General features: G+C 52.5%; 7 protein-coding genes across 7 annotated transcripts; 4 read left to right on the forward strand and 3 right to left on the reverse strand.

The window, feature by feature from the left end:
- Window positions 1-234: 234 nt before the first annotated feature.
- On the reverse strand, window positions 235-2990 carry N7515_008339 (uncharacterized protein; the record flags this gene model as incomplete). Its single annotated transcript, XM_056669083.1, has 2 exons — window positions 235-2716; window positions 2773-2990. The coding sequence occupies 2 exons, from the start codon at window positions 2988-2990 to the stop codon at window positions 235-237; spliced, it is 2700 nt and encodes an 899-aa protein (XP_056518913.1).
- A 1424-nt stretch (window positions 2991-4414) lies between these two features.
- On the forward strand, window positions 4415-5291 carry N7515_008340 (uncharacterized protein; the record flags this gene model as incomplete). The annotated part of the gene is made up of 2 exons (XM_056669084.1): window positions 4415-4528; window positions 4596-5291. 2 exons carry the CDS (start codon window positions 4415-4417, stop codon window positions 5289-5291), a joined length of 810 nt encoding a protein of 269 aa, XP_056518914.1.
- A 1883-nt stretch (window positions 5292-7174) lies between these two features.
- On the forward strand, window positions 7175-8803 carry N7515_008341 (snoRNA-binding rRNA-processing protein UTP15; the record flags this gene model as incomplete). Its single annotated transcript, XM_056669085.1, has 1 exon — window positions 7175-8803. The coding sequence occupies one exon, from the start codon at window positions 7175-7177 to the stop codon at window positions 8801-8803; it is 1629 nt and encodes a 542-aa protein (XP_056518915.1).
- Window positions 8804-8982: 179 nt separating this feature from the next.
- Window positions 8983-9912, reverse strand: N7515_008342 (phytanoyl-CoA dioxygenase family protein; the record flags this gene model as incomplete). The annotated part of the gene is made up of 1 exon (XM_056669086.1): window positions 8983-9912. The coding sequence occupies one exon, from the start codon at window positions 9910-9912 to the stop codon at window positions 8983-8985; it is 930 nt and encodes a 309-aa protein (XP_056518916.1).
- Window positions 9913-10481: 569 nt separating this feature from the next.
- Window positions 10482-11081, forward strand: N7515_008343 (uncharacterized protein; the record flags this gene model as incomplete). Its single annotated transcript, XM_056669087.1, has 1 exon — window positions 10482-11081. The coding sequence occupies one exon, from the start codon at window positions 10482-10484 to the stop codon at window positions 11079-11081; it is 600 nt and encodes a 199-aa protein (XP_056518917.1).
- A 145-nt stretch (window positions 11082-11226) lies between these two features.
- Window positions 11227-12546, reverse strand: N7515_008344 (putative sulfate/molybdate transporter; the record flags this gene model as incomplete). The annotated part of the gene is made up of 1 exon (XM_056669088.1): window positions 11227-12546. One exon carries the CDS (start codon window positions 12544-12546, stop codon window positions 11227-11229), a length of 1320 nt encoding a protein of 439 aa, XP_056518918.1.
- A 2011-nt stretch (window positions 12547-14557) lies between these two features.
- Window positions 14558-19207, forward strand: N7515_008345 (putative ABC multidrug transporter; the record flags this gene model as incomplete). Its single annotated transcript, XM_056669089.1, has 5 exons — window positions 14558-15158; window positions 15209-15267; window positions 15324-17656; window positions 17713-18361; window positions 18413-19207. The coding sequence occupies 5 exons, from the start codon at window positions 14558-14560 to the stop codon at window positions 19205-19207; spliced, it is 4437 nt and encodes a 1478-aa protein (XP_056518919.1).
- Between the last annotated feature and the right edge of the window lie 1119 nt (window positions 19208-20326).

Raw genomic sequence — 20326 nt, forward strand, 5'->3', positions numbered from 1 at the left:
TAGTAAACCCCAGATTTGCACATGATCAAAAAGTATCATTGGATATTCCTAATTGTGTACACAGCCAAAGAGATTCTCCTCGAAGGCAAAAGCCAAAACCATAACGCCATCTTTGCCGGATATCAAGGTCAATGCAATTTGAAACAAAGAGGTAAGGCACACCAATAAGTCATAACCCGGGGAAACATAACAGTACATGAGTCATTGAGCATATCCAAATAACAGCAGACCATCCTAACTGGCATAGCCCATTGATGCGGGAGCTCTGGGTACGTACTTGCGTACAGCCCCACGACCAGGGCTACAAGTCGGAGAGCCGATATCGATCGTGCTCAGCTCCCGACTCAAGGCATCCATGCGAACATTCCCGCCATTGGGGTTGCCAGACATCACGGGGTAGCCAGAGCTTCCTCCGATGACTGGCACTTTATTAGGAATCGGGGGACCCGCGTTGTAGTCATACAGTGGAGACCGAGAACCCGGCGAAGGCGAAACAGAGCTGCGCGAAGAGCGGGGTCGGTCAACGGAAGTGGGCGTGTTGTATGCACGGCTTTGTGCGTAGCTGTCAGAGCGCTCACGGCTGTATTCTGGCCGAGGCGGGGTGCGCACCATTGACCCTGGGCTTGCCTGCACGTGGGTGGGTGTGTATTTGACCGGACGATCGGAGGGATAGGTGGTTGTCTCTGATCTGAAACCGACGCGCGGTGGGCCTGGGCTGCGAGTCGAGGGAGCGTCGTTGCCTCTCGATGTTGGTCGAGGTTGGTGTTTGAAGCGGATTATGACTTCAGGCTTGCGGTTCTTTCTCTCTGGTTCCGGAGCCCATGTATCCGTGGGTAGGTGGTCAGAAGGATCGATCTCACGGCCATCGTCACCGATAATTGGCTGTTCAGCATCACGCATTGCTTCGACCTTAGCACGCACCGCGGCGTCTCTGGCTTGCAGAGGCGAGTCATATGCTGGGGAAGGATCCCGGCTGGGAGTATGCGAGGTATTCGGATTGAGAGAATTGTAGGAGTCTGGGGAGAAGGGGATTGAAGAGCCACCACGGCCATCTGATGAGGTAGGTCGAGGACTGACTGACTTTCGGGTCACAGCCCGCGAGTCAGGGCTGACAGATCCACCTCGGCTTGAAGTGGGCCTTTGATCGATGGGTCGCGGGGAAGTTCGCAGAGGATAGACGGGGGTATCGTGATGGACTGGTGCTGACGCGGGGACAGCAACAGGCACAGGTGCTTGAGTAAGCATCATCTCATCGTCCCAATGCGTGCTGCGTCCGCGAACAGAACTTTCGAGAGCGGCCCTCTCAGCGGAGTCACCGGATTCGTATCCTGCCACGAGACTGGCGGGCATAGCGGGGGAACTGCCCTTGGCAAAAGGCTCCTGGTAGCGATCATGGGAAGATGGCGTGTACATAGTCGAGGGAGGCTGAGGGACCGGTGACCGAGACGCCGACTGGGTTGTGTACGTTGGTGCGTAGGGGTCATGCGAGGATCTCGGCGTAGGTAATTGAGGGTGTGCCCCATGCGACCGATGAACTGGTGGAGGGGGCGGTGGTCCGTCCTCGTCTTCGTCTTCTACACGTGGTTGCATTCCAGCATACTCCGGATGATAATCGTGGGGTCGGGCGGTGATTTGTAGAGGGCGGATGCTGGGCTGGTGATATCTCAGGTCATCCACCAGCGCTGGAGAGGAAGACATGAAGTCTGACCCTGGGAGCTCATACACATGGGCGGCCCCATATGACATGGGATCTGGGTTGTATCGAGGTTGCTGTATTTGAGCTTGAGCATATGTCTCCTGTTGCAAGGAATGGTGATTTGCAAGATCGTGGACATTCTCATGCTGATCTTGCCTGGCTACCCGATAATCTCTTGAAGGTGGTTGGTCATGATTGGAGGAGCTCCGCAGTTGTTGCTGTTGCTGTAGATGCTGGTCATATGGCGCATCAGTGGCTTCATTAGAGGCGTAACTCCGCAGTTGTTGCTGTTGCTGTAGGCGCGGGTCGTATGGGGTTTCAGTGGCTTCATTAGAGGCGTAAGGCAATTCGTGGGTATTCTGTCGGCGAAGAGGAGCCATGGCTGAGTTGTCCCATTCCGGTGGATGATGTTCACTAGGACCATCATATCCACTCCGTGAACGGGGCCGGAGAGGGGAGGGTTCGGGATGAGAAGGTGCCTCATAGACTGGCTCTGGATGTCTCGATGCGTGGGAGACGACATCTGGAGGCCCGGGAAGTGTGTGTGAATGGTCGGGAATGGCCGGCCTTGATGGTACAGGGTGGTGAAGTACAGGGGCAGACTGAGCATGTTCCAGAGGTGCAGGCCGGACCGGGGCGCCTGGTGGACCGCTGGGCAATGGCCGTCGCTTGACGTCTTTCAATTGTCGAGGACCAGACAGGCCCGTGTTCGCACTGCTAGGAGTACTTGAGATTTTGCCTTGAACCCTATCTGCGGCTTCTTGTCGGCGTCCAATGATGGCCTCATCTTGTTGGCGGGTATCATAGTATGTCATTTCAATTCGAATGTCTCCTGCATATTTCCCACGGCATTGAAGCGGGTGCCAATGATCGTTCTGGCTCCCGCCTGGAATGATCAGGTTCTGTAGATCAACCCAGGTTTCGCCAATCATATCAGTCTTCTTATCGTCGTTGAAAACCGAAACCTTCAATTTGAAGTAGTCTGGGGATTCGTGTACGGTAAATCGGAGTTCGGAATCCCTAACCAAGTTAGCTTCAATCGTCTCATCTCCGCATGTACCAGTTCAAATGCTCACCATCGCGGAGTCTGTCCTCCTCGCAAATCTGTTTGTGTCTTCTTTGCCTCTTTCCCTAATCGTGCGGCAGCATATGGATTCTGCTTGCCCATCGTTTTCCTGTTGGGCAGGTTCTTAGCTCGGTCAATGACACAGACCAAGGTGCCGATAATTGGGCCATCGACGGAGATGTCGGCGAAGATGCCCGCCGCATGATTGATCTTGGATATTTTCGACATGGTCAAGGTTCCTGCTTATTGGATATACCGAATATATGCAGAAGACATCAGCCAGTGTCTCGGAAGAAGGAAGAAAGAGGGGAGAAAAGGAAAAAGATAAGGGCTCAAGTGGAATGTTGCACGTATTGGGGGTGGCTGGGGTGTATCAGATAGGGGACGTTGATTGGTCGTTACCCCTGGCGGCGGCGTCTGGACTTGGGCGATTTCCACGGTAGAGGATAAGACTTAGAAACCTTGCATCATCGGGGTGGAAAGTAAACAAATCTCAGATCACTTTGCGATGATCATCTTTACGATGAATACGATGGATACGTCGTCTTATTACCACCCCAGAAATATTGACGCACTCAGTACATTGCGGATATTGCTTTATATTGCATGATGCCATTCAAAGCCCGCCCATCCAACCCCAGTCCGACATTCCACATGCTGTGGATCGGCGTAACTCAATCGGTGCCCCAGCCACCGCGAACTCAGAACTCGTGCATTCTTGGTGGGACAGGGCATAAACTGCCGATTGACGAATGGCCCAGACAAGATCGTCATGTTTTTGTCTTGTATAGTCTTGTATCTGAATCCGGTTTCAGCTGCGCCGAGGCTTCAAACTACCATAAACTACTGTACGGTAGCGATCGCGGCTCCCCACCTTTAGGGTGTTGAGCTGCATGGATCTCCGTTTCCCCCACTGGATTGCCATGGCGACCACTCACAGACTTGGACATCCAGCTGGCGTTGTACAATCTGCATTGTACGGTGCACAGCATGCAAATTCTCCGTGCTGCATCTGATCTCCGTACATTGGGAATACTACACAGTAGTGAGACTGTGAGACTGCCTTGTTCGACTCTCACCATCCCCTGCTTGGCCGAAGATTCTTCCATTCTTCCATAACGATGTTGCCTGCCCCACTGCCTCAGTGGATTCACTGATCCCCGCCGGCTTGGCTATTGTTAACGTCAACTAGTTATGACATGGGCAATAGTTATGTGGAAGCCTACACCATATATAGCCATCAGCTCTAATAATAGTCTGGGTTGTTGTTGTTGCTGCGATTTTTAACATCCGGCGGCCGCGGGGTGAGAACCCGGTTGCCTTAGGCCTCCAATGGGGCATGTAGACGTGCTAAGCTGAGACTAGGTCTAAACTAGATAATAACTAACTACAGTATCATTAGTTACACGGCCCCGTTCCTCAGAAAGCAACCCGTGTTGTAAAGCGGTCTCCCACGTTCCTCGCCCCGACCTGTGGGCTGTCAATGGCGAGCTTTGCGCGGATGGCAGCATCCCACGTGTCATATTTGACCATCGCACCAGTGAACTTTTCTGGATCGGGAAGCGAGAGTTTTGGTCGCTTCGATGAGGAGGATGAGCGGTGTTGAATCTGCTCGGTTTGACTTTGAACCCGTTGAAGGTCATCTCATCAAAATGGATCAGATAGAAGAGCTTCGGAATAGTATTACCAGCGATGTCGATCGCCAGGTCACACCTCTTATCGACATCCTTCGCGCTCAGATCCAAAGTCTCCGAGCGACATCGCTGGTAATACTATTCCGAAGCTCTTCGATCTGATCCAAAGTCTCCGAGATGACCTTCAACGGGTTCAAAGTCAAACCGAGCAGATTCAACACCGCTCATCCTCCTCATCGAAGCGACCAAAACCCTCGCTTCCCGATCCAGAAAAGTTCATGGTGCGATAGTCAAATATGACACGTGGGATGCTGCCATCCGCGCAAAGCTCGCCATTGACGGACCAGCTATTGGAGATTCGACAGCACAATTCTATCATGTTTACATGAATCTCTCGAGCCAGGTCCAAGCAATGGTTTTGCCGCAGCTCGCAACTGCGCGTGACAACGACAGCCACGACTATCAGACCATTCTTGACCAACTTCGTCGGGTATATGACAATCCGAATAAAGTTCAAGAGGCAGAGGACCGCCTCCTTTCCGTTCGACAAGGCGTCGACGAGTCCCTCGCCGCTTATATTGCCAAGTTTGAACGTCTCCTTTACGAGGCCAGAGGCCAGCATTGGCCGGATATCACGAAGATCTCAGCCTTCCGAGAAGGCCTTCAAGCTACAATGCGTAACCGCCTCACTCAGCAGCTGAATCTACCGCGAACATACCCAGAATTCCTCAAGATAGTCCAGCAACTCACGGGCTACTCCTTCACCAACCATTCGAGCGCACCAACTCCTTCGAATGGTCACAACTCCGATCGGATGGAAATCGGAGCGATACAAGCTATGCTAACCGCCGCCGAGGCCAGCGATAGCGAAAGCGACTTGGATGCCACAATCTGAGGGACCAGATCATTTCTTTTAGGGGGGTGATGTCACGAGTTAGTGACATAGGTTTACAACTCAGATGAGAAGAGTCCACAGGGAGGATCTCAGGGATGTGTTAGGATACTGATGACGTAGCATGATTGCATCAGCCCATCATCTTTCACTTGTCTTCATCCTTCTGTTTCTCTTCCACCTTTGATAATCTAGTTTAAATGCTATACTCTTCTTGTTTGAAACGTTATCGGCATCATCATAACACCCGCCACCAGGCTCGCGAACTTTGGCAGGTCTTTCTCCGCTACCCGATAGTTGGTCTGCTCCAGGGGAGAGTTGTTACGCCCCGGGATGGTCGTGACCAGTGTCTCGTGATCAGAGCCAGTGTGAAGGTCGTCCCTAACCTCGGTCGTGGCGAACGGGATGTTCGTGAAGGTGAGGTCGAGGACGTGGCCTCCCTGGTGTGTGGGTACGCCAGGTTCCCCGATGTAGCTCATTCCGCTCAAGGCCGCCCACCTCGCAATCTCACCTCCCCCGTGAAGGCTCTCGGCGCCGGGTTCGAACGTGTCGTGCCTTGCGGGAGCCAACAACACCTGAAGTCATCGACTACCTAACGAGCCTAGAACCCGAGAACATCTCCTCCCACCAGGCAGTTGTTCTCGGGTTCTAGGCTCGTTAGGTAGTCGATGACTTCAGGTGTTGTTGGCTCCCTGTACAGGTTCAGCACCTTTCGTCCGTTAACCGTCAGCCAGAGCATGTCCCGTGTCGCGACCGGTCGGTGTTGTTGGGCCCCGGTGGTCGGGTCTTTCCTCACGTAGGTGAGGACTCGGGGTCTCTTACTCGACCAGTCTTCGCCGTCCCACTCGTCGACTGGGGCGAACCAGTCGAACCCCGGGTGCGTCTGTGTCTTGGTCCCGCGTGCAGTCCAGGGTTCCTGGATGCAGACTATGTCACACTTTTCACCGAAAGCAAGCTCTAGTGCTGATATGTGGCACGTGAATCTCCTTGCTGTGTTGGCCCAGAGTACTTTGGTTTTCGCTCTGGGCCTGTTGTGGCAGCGCCTGCCGCTTTTTGGCTCTTGGTTGTTCCCTAACATTGAGATGTTGGGGGAGTTTGAGTCTCGCTGATACCCATGCTATCAGTCAGTTGCTTTGATCCCGCAACTGACTGATAGCATGGATATCAGCGAGGCTCAAACTCCCCCAATATCCAACTGACATAATAGTCTGGGTGGATCGGTCATTGTACACAGTAAAGTTCTTACACCAGAACCATAGAGAGAGGGCTCTTCCGAGATCTTGAGCCGGTTAACCACCCGCTAAACCATGGGGAAAGGCCATGCCACTGAGAACATGAGCTCCCGAGGATAGAGCCTGAAACCAATCGACAAAGGGATCCAAGTCGAGGATCTGCCTGGAGGGCATAGAAAACACGTGCGGAGGGGATACTGCTATGTGATGAAGACCAGGGGTAAATAGATACTCATAACAGTTCCATGCCGGCAGCTCAGAATCGTGGGTTACTGAGTACAATATCATGCCTAAGTCTTTCCAGGTCGGTTTTCATCAAGATAGCCTCAGCTGAAAGCCAGGCTATGTATTACCGTAGATGCGTGGTCCAGACTGGAGCCGGGGATGTTATTATTGCGGGCGGAGTGACTTTGGGTTTTCGCCCTGCGGCCTGAGGCAGAAAATTCGCATTTTTGATGCCTCAGGCGGCAACAGCTACCGCCGCCATTCCCAATCGGGCGAGACGAACTTTTTTGATCGGCAGAAAAAAGATGGTCTTCGTGAACTTCACGATAGCACTCTAGTCGACTCGACTTCACCATACCGTTGACCATCGTGGGTCGCCTACCCAACTAATACCCCCCGACCGACTACTGTCTATCCACCACTGCAAATATGGCGGCGCCCGTCCTGCCTCTGCAGCAGGTCAAGCTCGCCTCATTACCCTCGACGCAGTTAACGCCCGAGCAACAATACTGGCGCACCTTTAAGAACCCGCTCCTGATCCCCTCACCGGCCAATGGACCTGTCAACCTCATCACTCAGCCCTCCGTTCCCTCCTCTGCTGCGGCATTCCCCTCTCTTACACAGCCACCCGATGTCTTCACCGTGACAACCGGCGCTCGCGTTCAGATCTATTCCATTCGCACACGGAAACTCTTGCGGACAATCACGCGGTTCGAGGATACTGTGCGTGGCACCGACATCCGTCCAGATGGCCGTGTTTTGGTGACTGGTGACGACACCGGCTCCGTGCAAGTTTTCGACGTTAAGTCGCGCGCCATTCTCAAGACATGGAAAGACCACAAGCAGTCCGTTTGGGTGTCCAAATTTTCGCCCAGCGACCCGACGGCTGTTCTCACGGCCAGTGACGACCGAACAGTGCGGTTGTGGGATTTGCCCTCGCAATCCAGCGCGCGCACCTTTGTCGGTCACAGCGATTACGTGCGTAGCGGTGCATTCATGCCGGGCTCGATGGCTTCGTCTGGTTTGGTGGTTTCGGGTTCGTATGATCGCACTGTCCGGTTATGGGATCCTCGTGTCGGCAACCGTGCCGCTATGACTTTCAAGATGGGTGCACCCATCGAGACCGTTCTGCCCATGCCCTCCGGAACTACCGTTCTGGCCGCGGCCGACAACAAGATTGCCGTGTTGGATATCGTGGCTGGTAGGCCATTGCACATGATTCAGAGCCACCAGAAGACTGTCACGTCTCTTGCGCTTGCCTCTAATGGCGAGCGATTGCTCAGTGGTGCGCTCGATGGACACATGAAGGTCTTTGAGACGACTGGGTGGAACCCCGTTTCTGGATCTAAATACCCCTCGCCCATTCTCTCTCTGCGCGCTATCACGTCCGGGACCGAATATGAGGATAAGCACATCGCCGTCGGTATGCAGTCAGGTCTTCTGTCCATCAAGACCCGCTTGTCTGGTCAACAGAAGATCAAGGAGCGAGAACGCCGGAAAGAAATGCAAGCTTTGCTGGAGGGAAAGTTGGAGGAACACGACCGGGAGGTTGCTAAGAAGAAGAAGGCGCGTGGTTCTGGGTGGGAGAAGCGTCTGCGTGGACGGGACTTCATCGGAGAAGGTGCAGAGATCGTCATCGAGGGCCAAGACCGCAAGAAGCGCAAGAGAGAACAACCTTGGGAGAACGATCTCCGCAAGGCACGCTACTCTGTTGCATTGGACCAGGTCCTCTCCTCAGGCGACAAGACCTCCCAGCTCACACTTCTCACGGCCTTGCGCCACCGCTCTGCCCTTCGCGCCTCCCTGAAGGATCGCGATGAGGTTTCTCTCCAGCCTGTCCTGCAGTGGGTTCACAAGAACATCCGTGAACCCCGCCTTGTCAACCTCACCGTCGAGGTCGCCATGAACCTCCTCGATATCTACTCCGGTAACCTGGGCCAATCCGCACAGGTTGATAAGATGATTGAGCGTCTGCACCGCCGTGTCCGCGAAGAAGTGGAGATGGCCCAACAAGCATGGCAAACAAAGGGAATGCTCGACATGTTGAAGGCAACCTGATTGTTCCGTCTTGAATCGCAACTTGGAGTTCGGGGTGTCTGGGATTCGCACACTCGGTGTATATGGCGGGCCATCTTTTGTACAGGATTTGCATAAAGAAATAAAAGTCGAACTATTTACCATCATTGAGCGTAACATCATTCATTCGTATTCTATCTGTGCCTTCTAGCTATCTGGCATCAAGCCTCCAACTTCGAAAACCCACCAGCAGGCGGCTGCAACCAATTTCGCCCATCATACTCCCACCCTTCTGCGCCCTCAATCACATGGAAGGTATAGGCATACCGACTATTCAGACTAGTGTTCTTCTCGCTCTTATGCAAGACATTCCCATGAATAAGCACAAGCGACCCAGCCTTGATATCCAGAATCTCTAATTCCGAATCATCAACCTCCTCACTCTTCTCCTCCTCCATGCCCCTCGGCAGCGCAGGCCCAGTATTCTCAACGAACTCCGTCCCCCCACTCTCCTTCCTCACAAACCTCCTAGTTATATGTCCCCCCTTCCTCCCAGTATGAGACCCCTTGTACATACCCAGCGTCCCATTAACCGGCCCGGCATCCTGCAACGCATACCACCACCCCACCGCCGACGGCGGATCAGTATACAAGAACTCCGAATCCCGATGCGACGGCACAGCCCCGCCAATCGAAGGCTGCTTGCAGATAACCATACTCTGCAGCACGCGGGGATCGACGAACCCCAGCGAGCGTGCAACAGCGGCGTTGCGCTCGTTCAGCGAGATAGCCTTGAACGGCGGCGAGAGGGTGTGCAGCGAGTGGCCGATTTTGTTGACGGCGCGGTTTTTGGGTTTCAGTAGAGCCGGACGCCCGGTTAGTGGGTCCGGCTCTGTGCTGAAGGCATCGGGCTCGAAGAAGAAACGGATCTTGTCGCCGGAGTTGAGGAAGTAGGAGTCGCCTACATGGGCAGCGGATTCATCGCCGGTTGTGAATTGGGTGAGGGGGTGGGATTCTAGTGGGAAGTCGTTGAGGAGTTTGTTGGTCTCGCTGAGGAGGGAGGTTACCTCCTCGGCGCTGAGGTAGTCGGGCAGAACGAGGTACCCGTTTTCCTTGAAGGAGGCGAGTTGGGTTTCCGTGAGTCCGGACATGAGGGTTGTGTTGTTGGTTGAATGTCCAGAGTTGGAGGCTGGTTTGGCTGAGTGGAAAAGCGGGGAACGTGACGATAAGCGGGGAACGTGATGATAAGCGGGTTTGATACGTTCGTCGGACCCCGCCGTCGCGGTGGCTTATCTGGGCTTTATCCGTGCCTGGCTGGGCCCTGGGGCCTGGGACTTCGATGGACAACGGCTGCGGGGTCAAAGGGCTTGTTGTCCCTGGTTTGAGATTTGTGGGGTACCTCGAGACCCTCCGGCGATGCCGATGGGTCTTTGCCTCTGCCATAGAGGCTTGTTGCCGCAGGAGGCAAGGAGGCGAGAGGCAAGTCCGGCTTGCCACAGGAAGAGGAACATGAACTATATAAGGATATCGAAATGGACAGATTGAATAGATCCATCGAATACAACTGTACAGTGTCTATGACAGCCTCTCACGCAAAAACATCGAATCTACAACCAAACGAACATTGAAGCCTCCAAGGTTTGATACCAAAACATCCCTATAACAAGAAACTAAAGAAAACAAGCCAAAACCATCCCACCGAGCGCGACTGTCTACCACGATGTCCGACTCCGACTCCTTCACGAACTCCACCTACTACTTCAGTTCCACAACAAACGGCAGCGACGGCAGGGTTACAACCGGTCACAGGTATTCAACAACCTCTAGAACCGAGCCGGACGGCACAACAATCGTGCGCACCGCCCAACAAGAACTGGGTCAACCAGCAGTCGTTGAAGAGCGACGCTACGACAACACTGGCCAGGAAACGCTGGCACTACCGGGGCCCGCGGGTGGGACTTCTGCAGGCGGAGTGCGGCGGATCGAAGAGTTAGAAGACAATGTCTCAAATCCCCCATCTGAAGTCTTGGCTGGTATGGGTGGTTCGGCGGCTCAACTCATGGATGGGACCGGCGAGGACAATACGTTTAATTCGGCTACTTCACCGCTGGGGAGTAGGGTCTATGACTCCGTGACGGGGACTTATGAGGAGCAACCGGAGTATGATGTTGGGGGTGTGACGAGGAGGCATCAGGAGAGGGGTTCTGGGGGGAGGAGGACTACTTCGTCGACGAGGGAGAATCGGCAGTATGAGGATCCTTATACGGGGACGAGGCTGAGGAGAGAGAGTGATGTGAATGTTTCGGATGTGGTGCTTTAGGTATGGATGACCTTGGTATTGGAAAGTTGGTAAGTATTGACATTCACATATTGCTATATACAAAAATTGAAAGGGGAATATTTGGTGTGTATTTCGTCCATGCATATACGTAAAGGGTATTGGGTGGGGCTATATCCATCAATGTTCACTCTTGTAGACGCAACCGTCCCTCTGACCAGCGGCTGCGCCCTCTTTCCAACCACTCTGGAATCTCATACGCCCAGTGGCAAAGCATACCGGCAATGAAGCCAATCGCATCGTTCTTGAACCCTACTAACAATCCCACAGTGACCATCATGACAGTCCAGCGACGAGAGCGTTCTTCGTCCGTGAGAATAGGACCAAGATGCTGCTGCGTATGAGCGAGAAGGCCAGAACCGGCTTGCGTGAGATCCCGAGCACCAGTGGTGTTGAGGCTCTCACCGACGCTAAGCAGCTCCGATCCAGCCGCAATGACCATCACACCGAGGAAAGCAGTAGGAAAACGCCTAAGAAAATCGATCAAGGTCTCTCCAAAGAAGAATCCAATAATAAGCTTCAACACGCCAAGGAAGATCACACTTGATCCCGAACGAGCTCCAAATCTATGCTGTGCTGCTAGACCACCCGAGCCGTGACATACAGGCATCGCGCCAAACCAGCAGCCCAGTAAGTTCATGCCCGCCACACTCAGCCCGATATGTGTGATTGACGGAGTATGCACGTTCGGCAGCAGATCATTCGCCAGATGCACAACCGCCACAACAGAGTTGAGCGTAGTAAGCGGAATTTGACCAATACCAGCATCAACAGCGCCGATGCGCCATTCATGTCTTGTCGGAATCACAGTGAAGGGCTGCCATAACTCGAAAGCGGGCATATGACCCGCGACTGTCGTGCGGATCACGGCAAGTCCCAACCCCAGGGCTAACACTGCAAGTGCATACGGTACTCGACGATAAACATTGGTGAGTAGAAGCGCAACAAAGGCAGCAATCGCCCAGATACGGTTGTCCGCCCAGGACGGGTAGGTCCAGCCGAGGGGATGGAGCATGCTGTTACAGGCGGCGATGATGAGGGATAACCCTGCGCCGACTTGGATACCCTTTATAACTGGAATTGGAATCGCGCTGGCGAACCAGTGCAGGATACCCGTTAAGCTGAAGAGGAGTAGACAAGCACCGACGAAGATGCCCGCTGCAGCGATCGTGCCATTTGAGAAGCTACGCGCAATAGCTACGGCGGCGATGGCCTTCATTGGCTGGACTGGTAATGGGATACCGAAGAATCCCCCGGTTAAAATATTGAATATTCCCGAGAATATCAGCGTGCTGGCGAGGGAGACGGTGCCGTTGAAGGATAGCGCGATGGCGATTGGCAGGAATGTTCCCAGATCGCCAAGCGATCCGGAGATCTCTGAGACATAGTGGCGTTTGAAGGTGCGTAGATTGTACGCGTTGATTTCGCGCAGTGACTGGATGGCCATGGTGGGGATGATAACTGCAAGGTCATGGAGGGGAAATAGAGTAGGTTGTTGGGGAGGCTGTTGTTAATGTTATTATCCTCGGAATCCGCCGATCTGCCCCGCAGCCGCTGATGTCGCGTTGAGTGGAATCCGGTTTCGATCCAGACCAGACAGGTTGTGGTTCTCTGGTTCCACCTTGTTTATGAGCCTCGATGTGAAAGAGATCCTATGGAACAGCCTGTAACGGTCGCCTGCATCGTCCTGGGAAGCTTGGTTCTAGTTTATTGGATAGAAAGGTCGGGAACGATCCACCATGCCATGAACTTACAGTAGGGGTCGGGACTCTCTTTCAGCATGGTATGAACGGAATGGAAGGCGTCTTCTTTCTGTTTCATCTCATCTTCCTCCGGCTACTCTGCGCGCGAGCGTATGAAATACCTATGATGTTGGTTTATGAAGGACCAGTCTTCGAGGGACCAAGCCAGCCTCAAGCCCTCCGCTGTTATACTTCCAGATCTGCCTCTTGACTCGTGATCATAACCTTGACCCCGTGACATCGAGCCGTGCGGGGAAAAAGCTAAAGTATACTTTGTGGACGCCAGTAGTACAGTATATGAGATCACCGTATCCTGAGGATGAAACACTTCGACTGATATTGGGCCGTGTGGCTCCCATCAAGTCCGAGTTCGCCTCGCTCCTAGTTGTATCACTTGAGATCCAAACTTATCAGGGACGACTTTCCTGAAGATAAGCTCAGTTTGTAAACTTCCGACATAACGGCGATCCCATGCCTATGTATTGCCTAGTGATGGCCAATGGACCCACTATCTATTCATGTACTAGCGGTAGACCCGAGCCGAAGTAAGAAGGGGAGATCAATAGTCAAATTGATGCCGCTATCTTTCATATCTCATTCGGAGAGAAAAAATAGGGGCACGCAAGATAGAAGAATATTCACATGCTAATCTATGACCCGCCTAAAAGTCGGCTCGGATGAAGATCTTGTATTCCGTAATGAAGCATATGTTAAGAGGTAGATTAGGCACACCATGGCATAATTCGCCCGGATCAACCGTTGGCAGCTATGCACATTGTGCATAAGACGAGATATGCATCTATCGGAGTTTATTTTGATCCGTGAAGAAAATCCGGCGGGCCGATGTGCTCCCGAGCCGAAAAACGAGGAAGCCAAATCGAACTCTCCGGTCAATAACGCACCTTGGCAGTCTCTATGATATTGGGCATTATGATCACACCGGTACCTACCTATTCGTACACAAGAAGAACACTAACATACTATTGAAGCATTCAAGAGATCTTACGATATTCCTTAATGGGCCATATGGCAAGCTCCAGCCCTGTCCTGGGAAGGCAGAAGTGCCAAGAATTTCGTGCCAAGAATCGCGACCGATTACAGAATATGACGTCCTCCACCCAACTTCTTGGCGGAATGATTGAGATCCGACCCGAGACGGGTTTGGGCTTTCAAGGAGCCCGGGAGGATTGAGCCTCGGCCGATTCAAACTTAACCTCCCGATCTGGCGGATGTGCACACTGGACACTCTAGAAGCTCCGTCGTTAAGCCGGAACCCGGTACGGGGCTCGGGACACGGAAATTTTAAAATTTAGGGTTTTTGGCGGCATCGCCGATGGTGTCGATCGATGGGCTAATAGGGCTATCAATAGACTTCGACATCTTGCGAGCATAAACTGCCCTTCCCTTGTACGACCCACGGAGCTGGGTGAGAGTTGAGACAGGCTCCGAGATCCATAAATCAAATAATTGGTCAATGATTGCAGAGATCAACTCCACTTGTGCATCAATTCTCGCTGCTCCGACTCCGACGGGACCCACCGTTCCATTACAGTGGAAAATGTCATCCCAAAACGGCGATTCAAATCTAGTCCACAAATCGAGCCGAGGCTTTAAAAGTACCTGGTCGTCCCCTTTCTCGGAAGAATTTCCCCCAGGAATCACTTTTATACCTTTTTTTCTAATCTCCATGCCCATTGCCAATTCTGTCTCGACAAGATGGCATCGGAGACCAACTCAATTGAGGTGAAGGACGAATATGCTCCAAGTCGGCCCCATACCGGCGATGGTGATACATCGACGCTTGATGACTCGCCTATGGCACTCATCGACCAAGTCGATGTAGAGACTCTTACCAGGATAGCCACTCAGCGCTCGCGCCGACAATCGACACCCGGTACAACAGATAAGCTAGCTGTCCTCGCCCAGCAAGATCCATCGCTCGACCCCCAGTCGGGAAAATTCGATTTGCGAAAGTGGCTGAAAGCCGCAATCACCGATATCAGTCGCGATGGCCGGCCTGGACACACGGCGGACGTACTCTTCAAGAAACTGAACGTGTATGGATCCGGCGCTGCGCTGCAGTTTCAGAACACAGTCACATCGGCCCTCACAGCTCCTCTTCGGTTGCCTCAGATCATTCGCCATTCGCATTCTCCGCAAAGGCGCATTCTCAAGGATTTCAGTGGGTTGTTGAAAAGTGGTGAGCTGTTGCTTGTGCTGGGTCGGCCCGGTGCTGGCTGTAGTACACTGTTGAAGTCTATGACTGGAGAGTTACATGGATTGAATTTGGACCCAGAGAGTGTTATTCATTACAATGGTAAGACTGCAACTCCATGGATTTGGAGTAATTGAGCTAACAAATGCTAGGCATCCCTCAATCTCGCATGATGAAAGAGTTCAAGGGCGAACTTGTGTATAACCAAGAGGTACGTTCTCACAGCCAAGGACGACGAAGAAGATATACTAACTTTCATTCAAAAAGGTTGATAGACATTTCCCTCATTTGACTGTTGGCCAGACCCTGGAATTTGCAGCCGCAACACGAACTCCCGCCCATCGGTTCCAAGACATGTCGCGCACTGAATTCGCCAAATATTTGACCCAAATCATCATGGCTGTCTTTGGGTTGAGCCATACGTACAATACCCGCGTCGGAGATGACTTCATCCGCGGTGTTTCTGGTGGTGAGCGAAAGCGTGTCTCCATTGCTGAAATGGCCTTGGCCCATGCTCCAATTGCTGCCTGGGACAACTCCACCCGAGGCTTGGACTCCGCGACGGCTTTGAAGTTCGTCGAGGCTTTGCGTTTGTCCGCTGATATTACTGGTTCTTGCCATGCAGTCGCTGCCTACCAGGCAAGTCAAAGTATCTACGATGTCTTTGACAAGGTGATTGTGCTTTACGAAGGCCACCAAGTCTTCTTCGGGTCTGCTGCCGGGGCAAAGGCCTACTTTGAGAATCAAGGATGGGACTGCCCTGCTCGACAGACTACCGGAGACTTCCTCACCTCAGTGACAAACCCGCAAGAGCGGAAAGCTAAGCCCGGCATGGAGAATCGTGTTCCTCGTACACCGGAGGAATTCGAGGCCGCGTGGCTGAAGTCGCCTGAATACAAGCAACTGCAGGATGATATCACTGCCTACGAAGGAAGTAACCCCGTTGGACAGGATTCGCAGGCCCTCACTGCTTTGCAGGAACGGAAGCGTGAGGCGCAGGCCAAGCACACCAGGCCTAAGTCTCCATATATGATCAGTGTTCCCATGCAAATCAAGCTCAACACCATTCGTGCCTACCAACGGCTGTGGAATGACGCTGCCTCGACGATCTCCGTGATTCTCACTAATATTATCATGGCTTTGATCATCGGATCAGTCTTCTTTGGAACTCCAAATGCAACTGCTGGTTTCCAATCCAAAGGTGCAACTCTGTTCTTCGCCGTCCTCCTCAATGCCCTCACAGCGATGTCTGAAATCAACAGTCTCTACTCGCAACGCCCAATTGTCGAAAAACATGCTTCCTTTGCCTTCTATCACCCTGCTACCGAAGCTATTGCCGGTGTTCTAAGTGATATACCCGTGAAGTTTGCATTGTCGGTTGTGTTCAACATCATTCTCTACTTCCTTGCCGGTCTGAAGCGAGAAGCCTCCAACTTCTTCATTTACTTCCTAATCACCTTTGTCATCACCTTCGTCATGAGTGCCATCTTCCGCACATTGGCCGCTGTTACCAAGACCATCTCACAGGCTATGGGTCTGGCAGGTGTCATGATCCTGGCCCTCGTTGTGTATACCGGTTTTGTCCTCCCTGTCCCATCCATGCATCCCTGGTTCGAATGGATCCATTATCTCAACCCGATTTACTACGCCTTTGAGATCCTGATCGCCAACGAGTTCCATGGCCGCGAGTTCCCCTGTTCGTCCTTTGTTCCCGCCTACGCCGACTTGTCAGGGAATTCATTCAGTTGTTCTGCAGCAGGTTCAGTCGCAGGCTCTAGAACAGTCAATGGCGACCGGTACATTCAACTGAACTACTCCTACAGCTACAGCCACGTCTGGCGTAACTTTGGTATCCTCATGGCCTTCTTGGTCGGCTTCATGCTTATCTACTTCATCGCGTGCGAGCTGAACTCATCTACCACCAGCACTGCCGAAGCTCTGGTCTTCCGTCGCGGTCACGAACCCGCCAGCCTCCGCCAGGGTCCTAAGTCTGGATCTGATGTTGAAGCCACTGAGCAGGCCAAAGCCCAGCCCGCAGCTGGCAGCGATCAGAAGGGAATGAGTGCCATCCAGGCTCAGACCGATACCTTCACCTGGCGCGATGTGTCGTATGATATCGAGATTAAGGGCGAGCCCCGTCGTCTCTTGGATAACGTTTCTGGATGGGTCAAGCCTGGAACTCTCACTGCCCTGATGGGTGTCAGTGGTGCTGGCAAGACGACCTTGCTTGATGTATTGGCTCACCGCACATCTATGGGTGTCATCACTGGTGACATGTTTGTCAACGGCCGTGGGTTGGATGATAGTTTCCAGCGAAAGACAGGTTATGTCCAGCAGCAGGATCTTCACCTCGATACCTCTACCGTGCGGGAGTCTTTGCGGTTCAGTGCTATGCTGCGTCAGCCAGCCACCGTCTCGGTTCAGGAGAAGTACGACTATGTGGAGGATGTGATCAAAATGCTGAAGATGGAAGAGTTCGCTGAGGCTATTGTTGGTGTCCCGGGCGAGGGTTTGAACGTTGAGCAGCGCAAGCTGTTGACCATCGGTGTCGAATTAGCTGCCAAACCCAAGCTACTACTCTTCTTGGATGAGCCTACCAGGTAAGCACCTCATACAAACGGCATTAATTGTTATCAAATACTGACTATTCTCCAAGTGGTCTCGACTCTCAAAGCTCTTGGGCTATCTGTTCATTCCTGCGCCAGCTAGCCGAGCACGGCCAAGCTGTCCTCTGCACTATCCACCAGCCCAGCGCCATGCTCTTCCAACAATTCGATCAACTCCTGTTCCTCGCCCGAGGCGGTAAGACCGTGTACTTTGGCCCGGTTGGAGAAAACTCCAGCACAATGCTCGAGTACTTCGAATCCAACGGCGCGCGCAAGTGTGCTGATAACGAAAACCCCGCCGAGTACATGCTGGGTATCGTCAACGCCGGCCAGAACAGCAAGGGCGAGGACTGGTTCGACGTGTGGAAAAAGAGCAACGAATGCGCGGAAGTTCAGACAGAAATCGATCGCATCCACAAGGAAAGAGCAGATGCATTGCCTGACGAAGACGACTCCGCACGGAGTCACTCTGAATTTGCCATGCCCTTCTGGTTCCAGCTCACCCAGGTCACATACCGCGTCTTCCAGCAGTACTGGCGCATGCCATCCTACGTTCTAGCGAAATGGGGGCTCGGAATTGCTTCCGGTCTCTTCATCGGTTTCTCTTTCTACAACGCCAAGGCATCTCTTCAGGGCATGCAAACCATCATCTACTCCCTCTTCATGATCTGCACCATCTTCTCCTCACTAGCACAACAGGTATGTCCCCCTGCACTTTCTCAACTAAAACCCACATACTAATCTGTTCAGATCATGCCCGTCTTCGTCAGCCAACGCTCCCTCTACGAAGGCCGCGAACGCCCCAGCAAATCCTACTCCTGGAAAGCCTTCCTAGTCGCCAACATCATCGTCGAAATCCCCTACATGATCGTCATGGGCGTCCTCACCTACGGCAGCTACTTCTACGCCGTCGTCGGCATCCCAGACTCGACAACACAAGGCACAGTCCTCCTCTTCTGCATCGTCTTCTTCATCTACGCCAGCACATTCACCCACATGGTCATCGCCGGTCTACCAGACGAACAAACCGCCAGCGCAGTCGTCGTCCTCCTCTTCGCCATGTCCCTCACCTTCTGCGGTGTCATGCAGCCTCCATCCGCCCTACCGGGCTTCTGGATCTTCATGTACCGCGTCTCGCCATTTACCTACTGGATTGGCGGTATGGCAGGGACACAGGTGCACAATCGACAGATCGTATGTTCCCCTGCTGAACTGGCTGTTTTCAATCCGCCATCTGGCCAGACTTGCTTCCAATACTTGGAGAAGTACGTTACTGCTGCTGGGGGCCAGTTGCTCAATGGTGATGCGACGAGTGACTGCAAGTACTGCTCTCTGCATGTTGCGGATCAGTTCCTTGCGACTGCGGGTATTTCGTACTCCGATAGGTGGCGCAATTTCGGTATTATGTGGGCGTTTATTTTGTTCAATATCTTTGTCGCGACGCTTATGTACTATCTTGTTCGTGTGAAGAAGTGGAATAGTGCGGACTTGAAGGAGTCTGTGAAGAGGTTCATTCCTGGGAAGAAGGCGAAGGGTGGCAACTGATTGTTGTTACTGTCTTCTTGCGTATACTTGTCATTCTCTGTCTATATTTTCTTGTCCTCGTCTCGTTATTTTCTTGAGGCTGGGCTACAGTCTTTCCTGCCTTAGGTTCCATTGTCTTGTGTATAATATGTTCGCCACCAGAATCCATAGATATTGTCTAATAGATCCTTCAATTTGCTTGTATGATATCACTATGCCTTGAGGTCTTGGTCAATCTCTCTTGCTTAGTTCTGCAGATGGAAACCTGCAAAACGAGTTCTATCTTTTCCCTCCTTCAACTAAGGCTTCCATGAAGCCCAACAACCTATGTATAGAAATTGTAGGTATATCAGAACAGATTATATCTCGGCGAAGGATCAGGCTCACCTCAATAGGTATCCATACGAACATCCATAGGCAATGAACATCTTCTAGTATCCATCACACGCCATTCAATTCAAACCCTTCACCTATATCCTTCCACCCATAACGTTAGCCCAGCTCCACCGAACCCCCGAAACCTAGAGCGACTATCCGGCCACTAGTTAGATAACGTTTAACAATGGCAGGAACAATGGACAATGCGGACATTGTGAATATTAAGGAAAGGACGACGAGTGATACCTGCCCGGTCAACTCGGCATCTTTACCGACATCACGGACTTCAGAAGAAGACCCATCTTCATGGAGTGCTGTGCATTCGGCAATGCATATACCTACCTTCGGGTCCTTCACTGAAGTCCAACGACCTCCGTCTAGACTCTAGGCTGCAGTCAGGCGTGGAGGGCTTAGTGGGTATTCGTACTGTAGCCAGGCATGCGAGACTCGACTTGGCCACTGGCCTGGCCCTTGGGAAGACTGGTGTGGATGGCAGAGGACTTTGATGGTGTTCTGATATTGTATTGGCTGGTGGGTCATGTATCAATGTTCTTCCATTCTCCTGAAAACCAGGAAATGGTATGCGCTCAAAGAATAATTATTCTGACAACGTCGGGAATTGAACCCACAGCCTCGAGGTTGAGGTCATATGTCAGCCGCATAAGGTTGTGTTCTGAATAGCCTCATGTTTGTCTCGAGATGGATGTACCCAAGAACATTATATCCCCATCAACCACCACCATATCGCGTGCAATTGATCTA

This window comes from Penicillium bovifimosum (genome assembly GCF_028826915.1).
Source record: "Penicillium bovifimosum strain IBT 22155 chromosome Unknown utg000006l_segment0_segment0, whole genome shotgun sequence".
NCBI lineage: Eukaryota > Fungi > Ascomycota > Eurotiomycetes > Eurotiales > Aspergillaceae > Penicillium > Penicillium bovifimosum.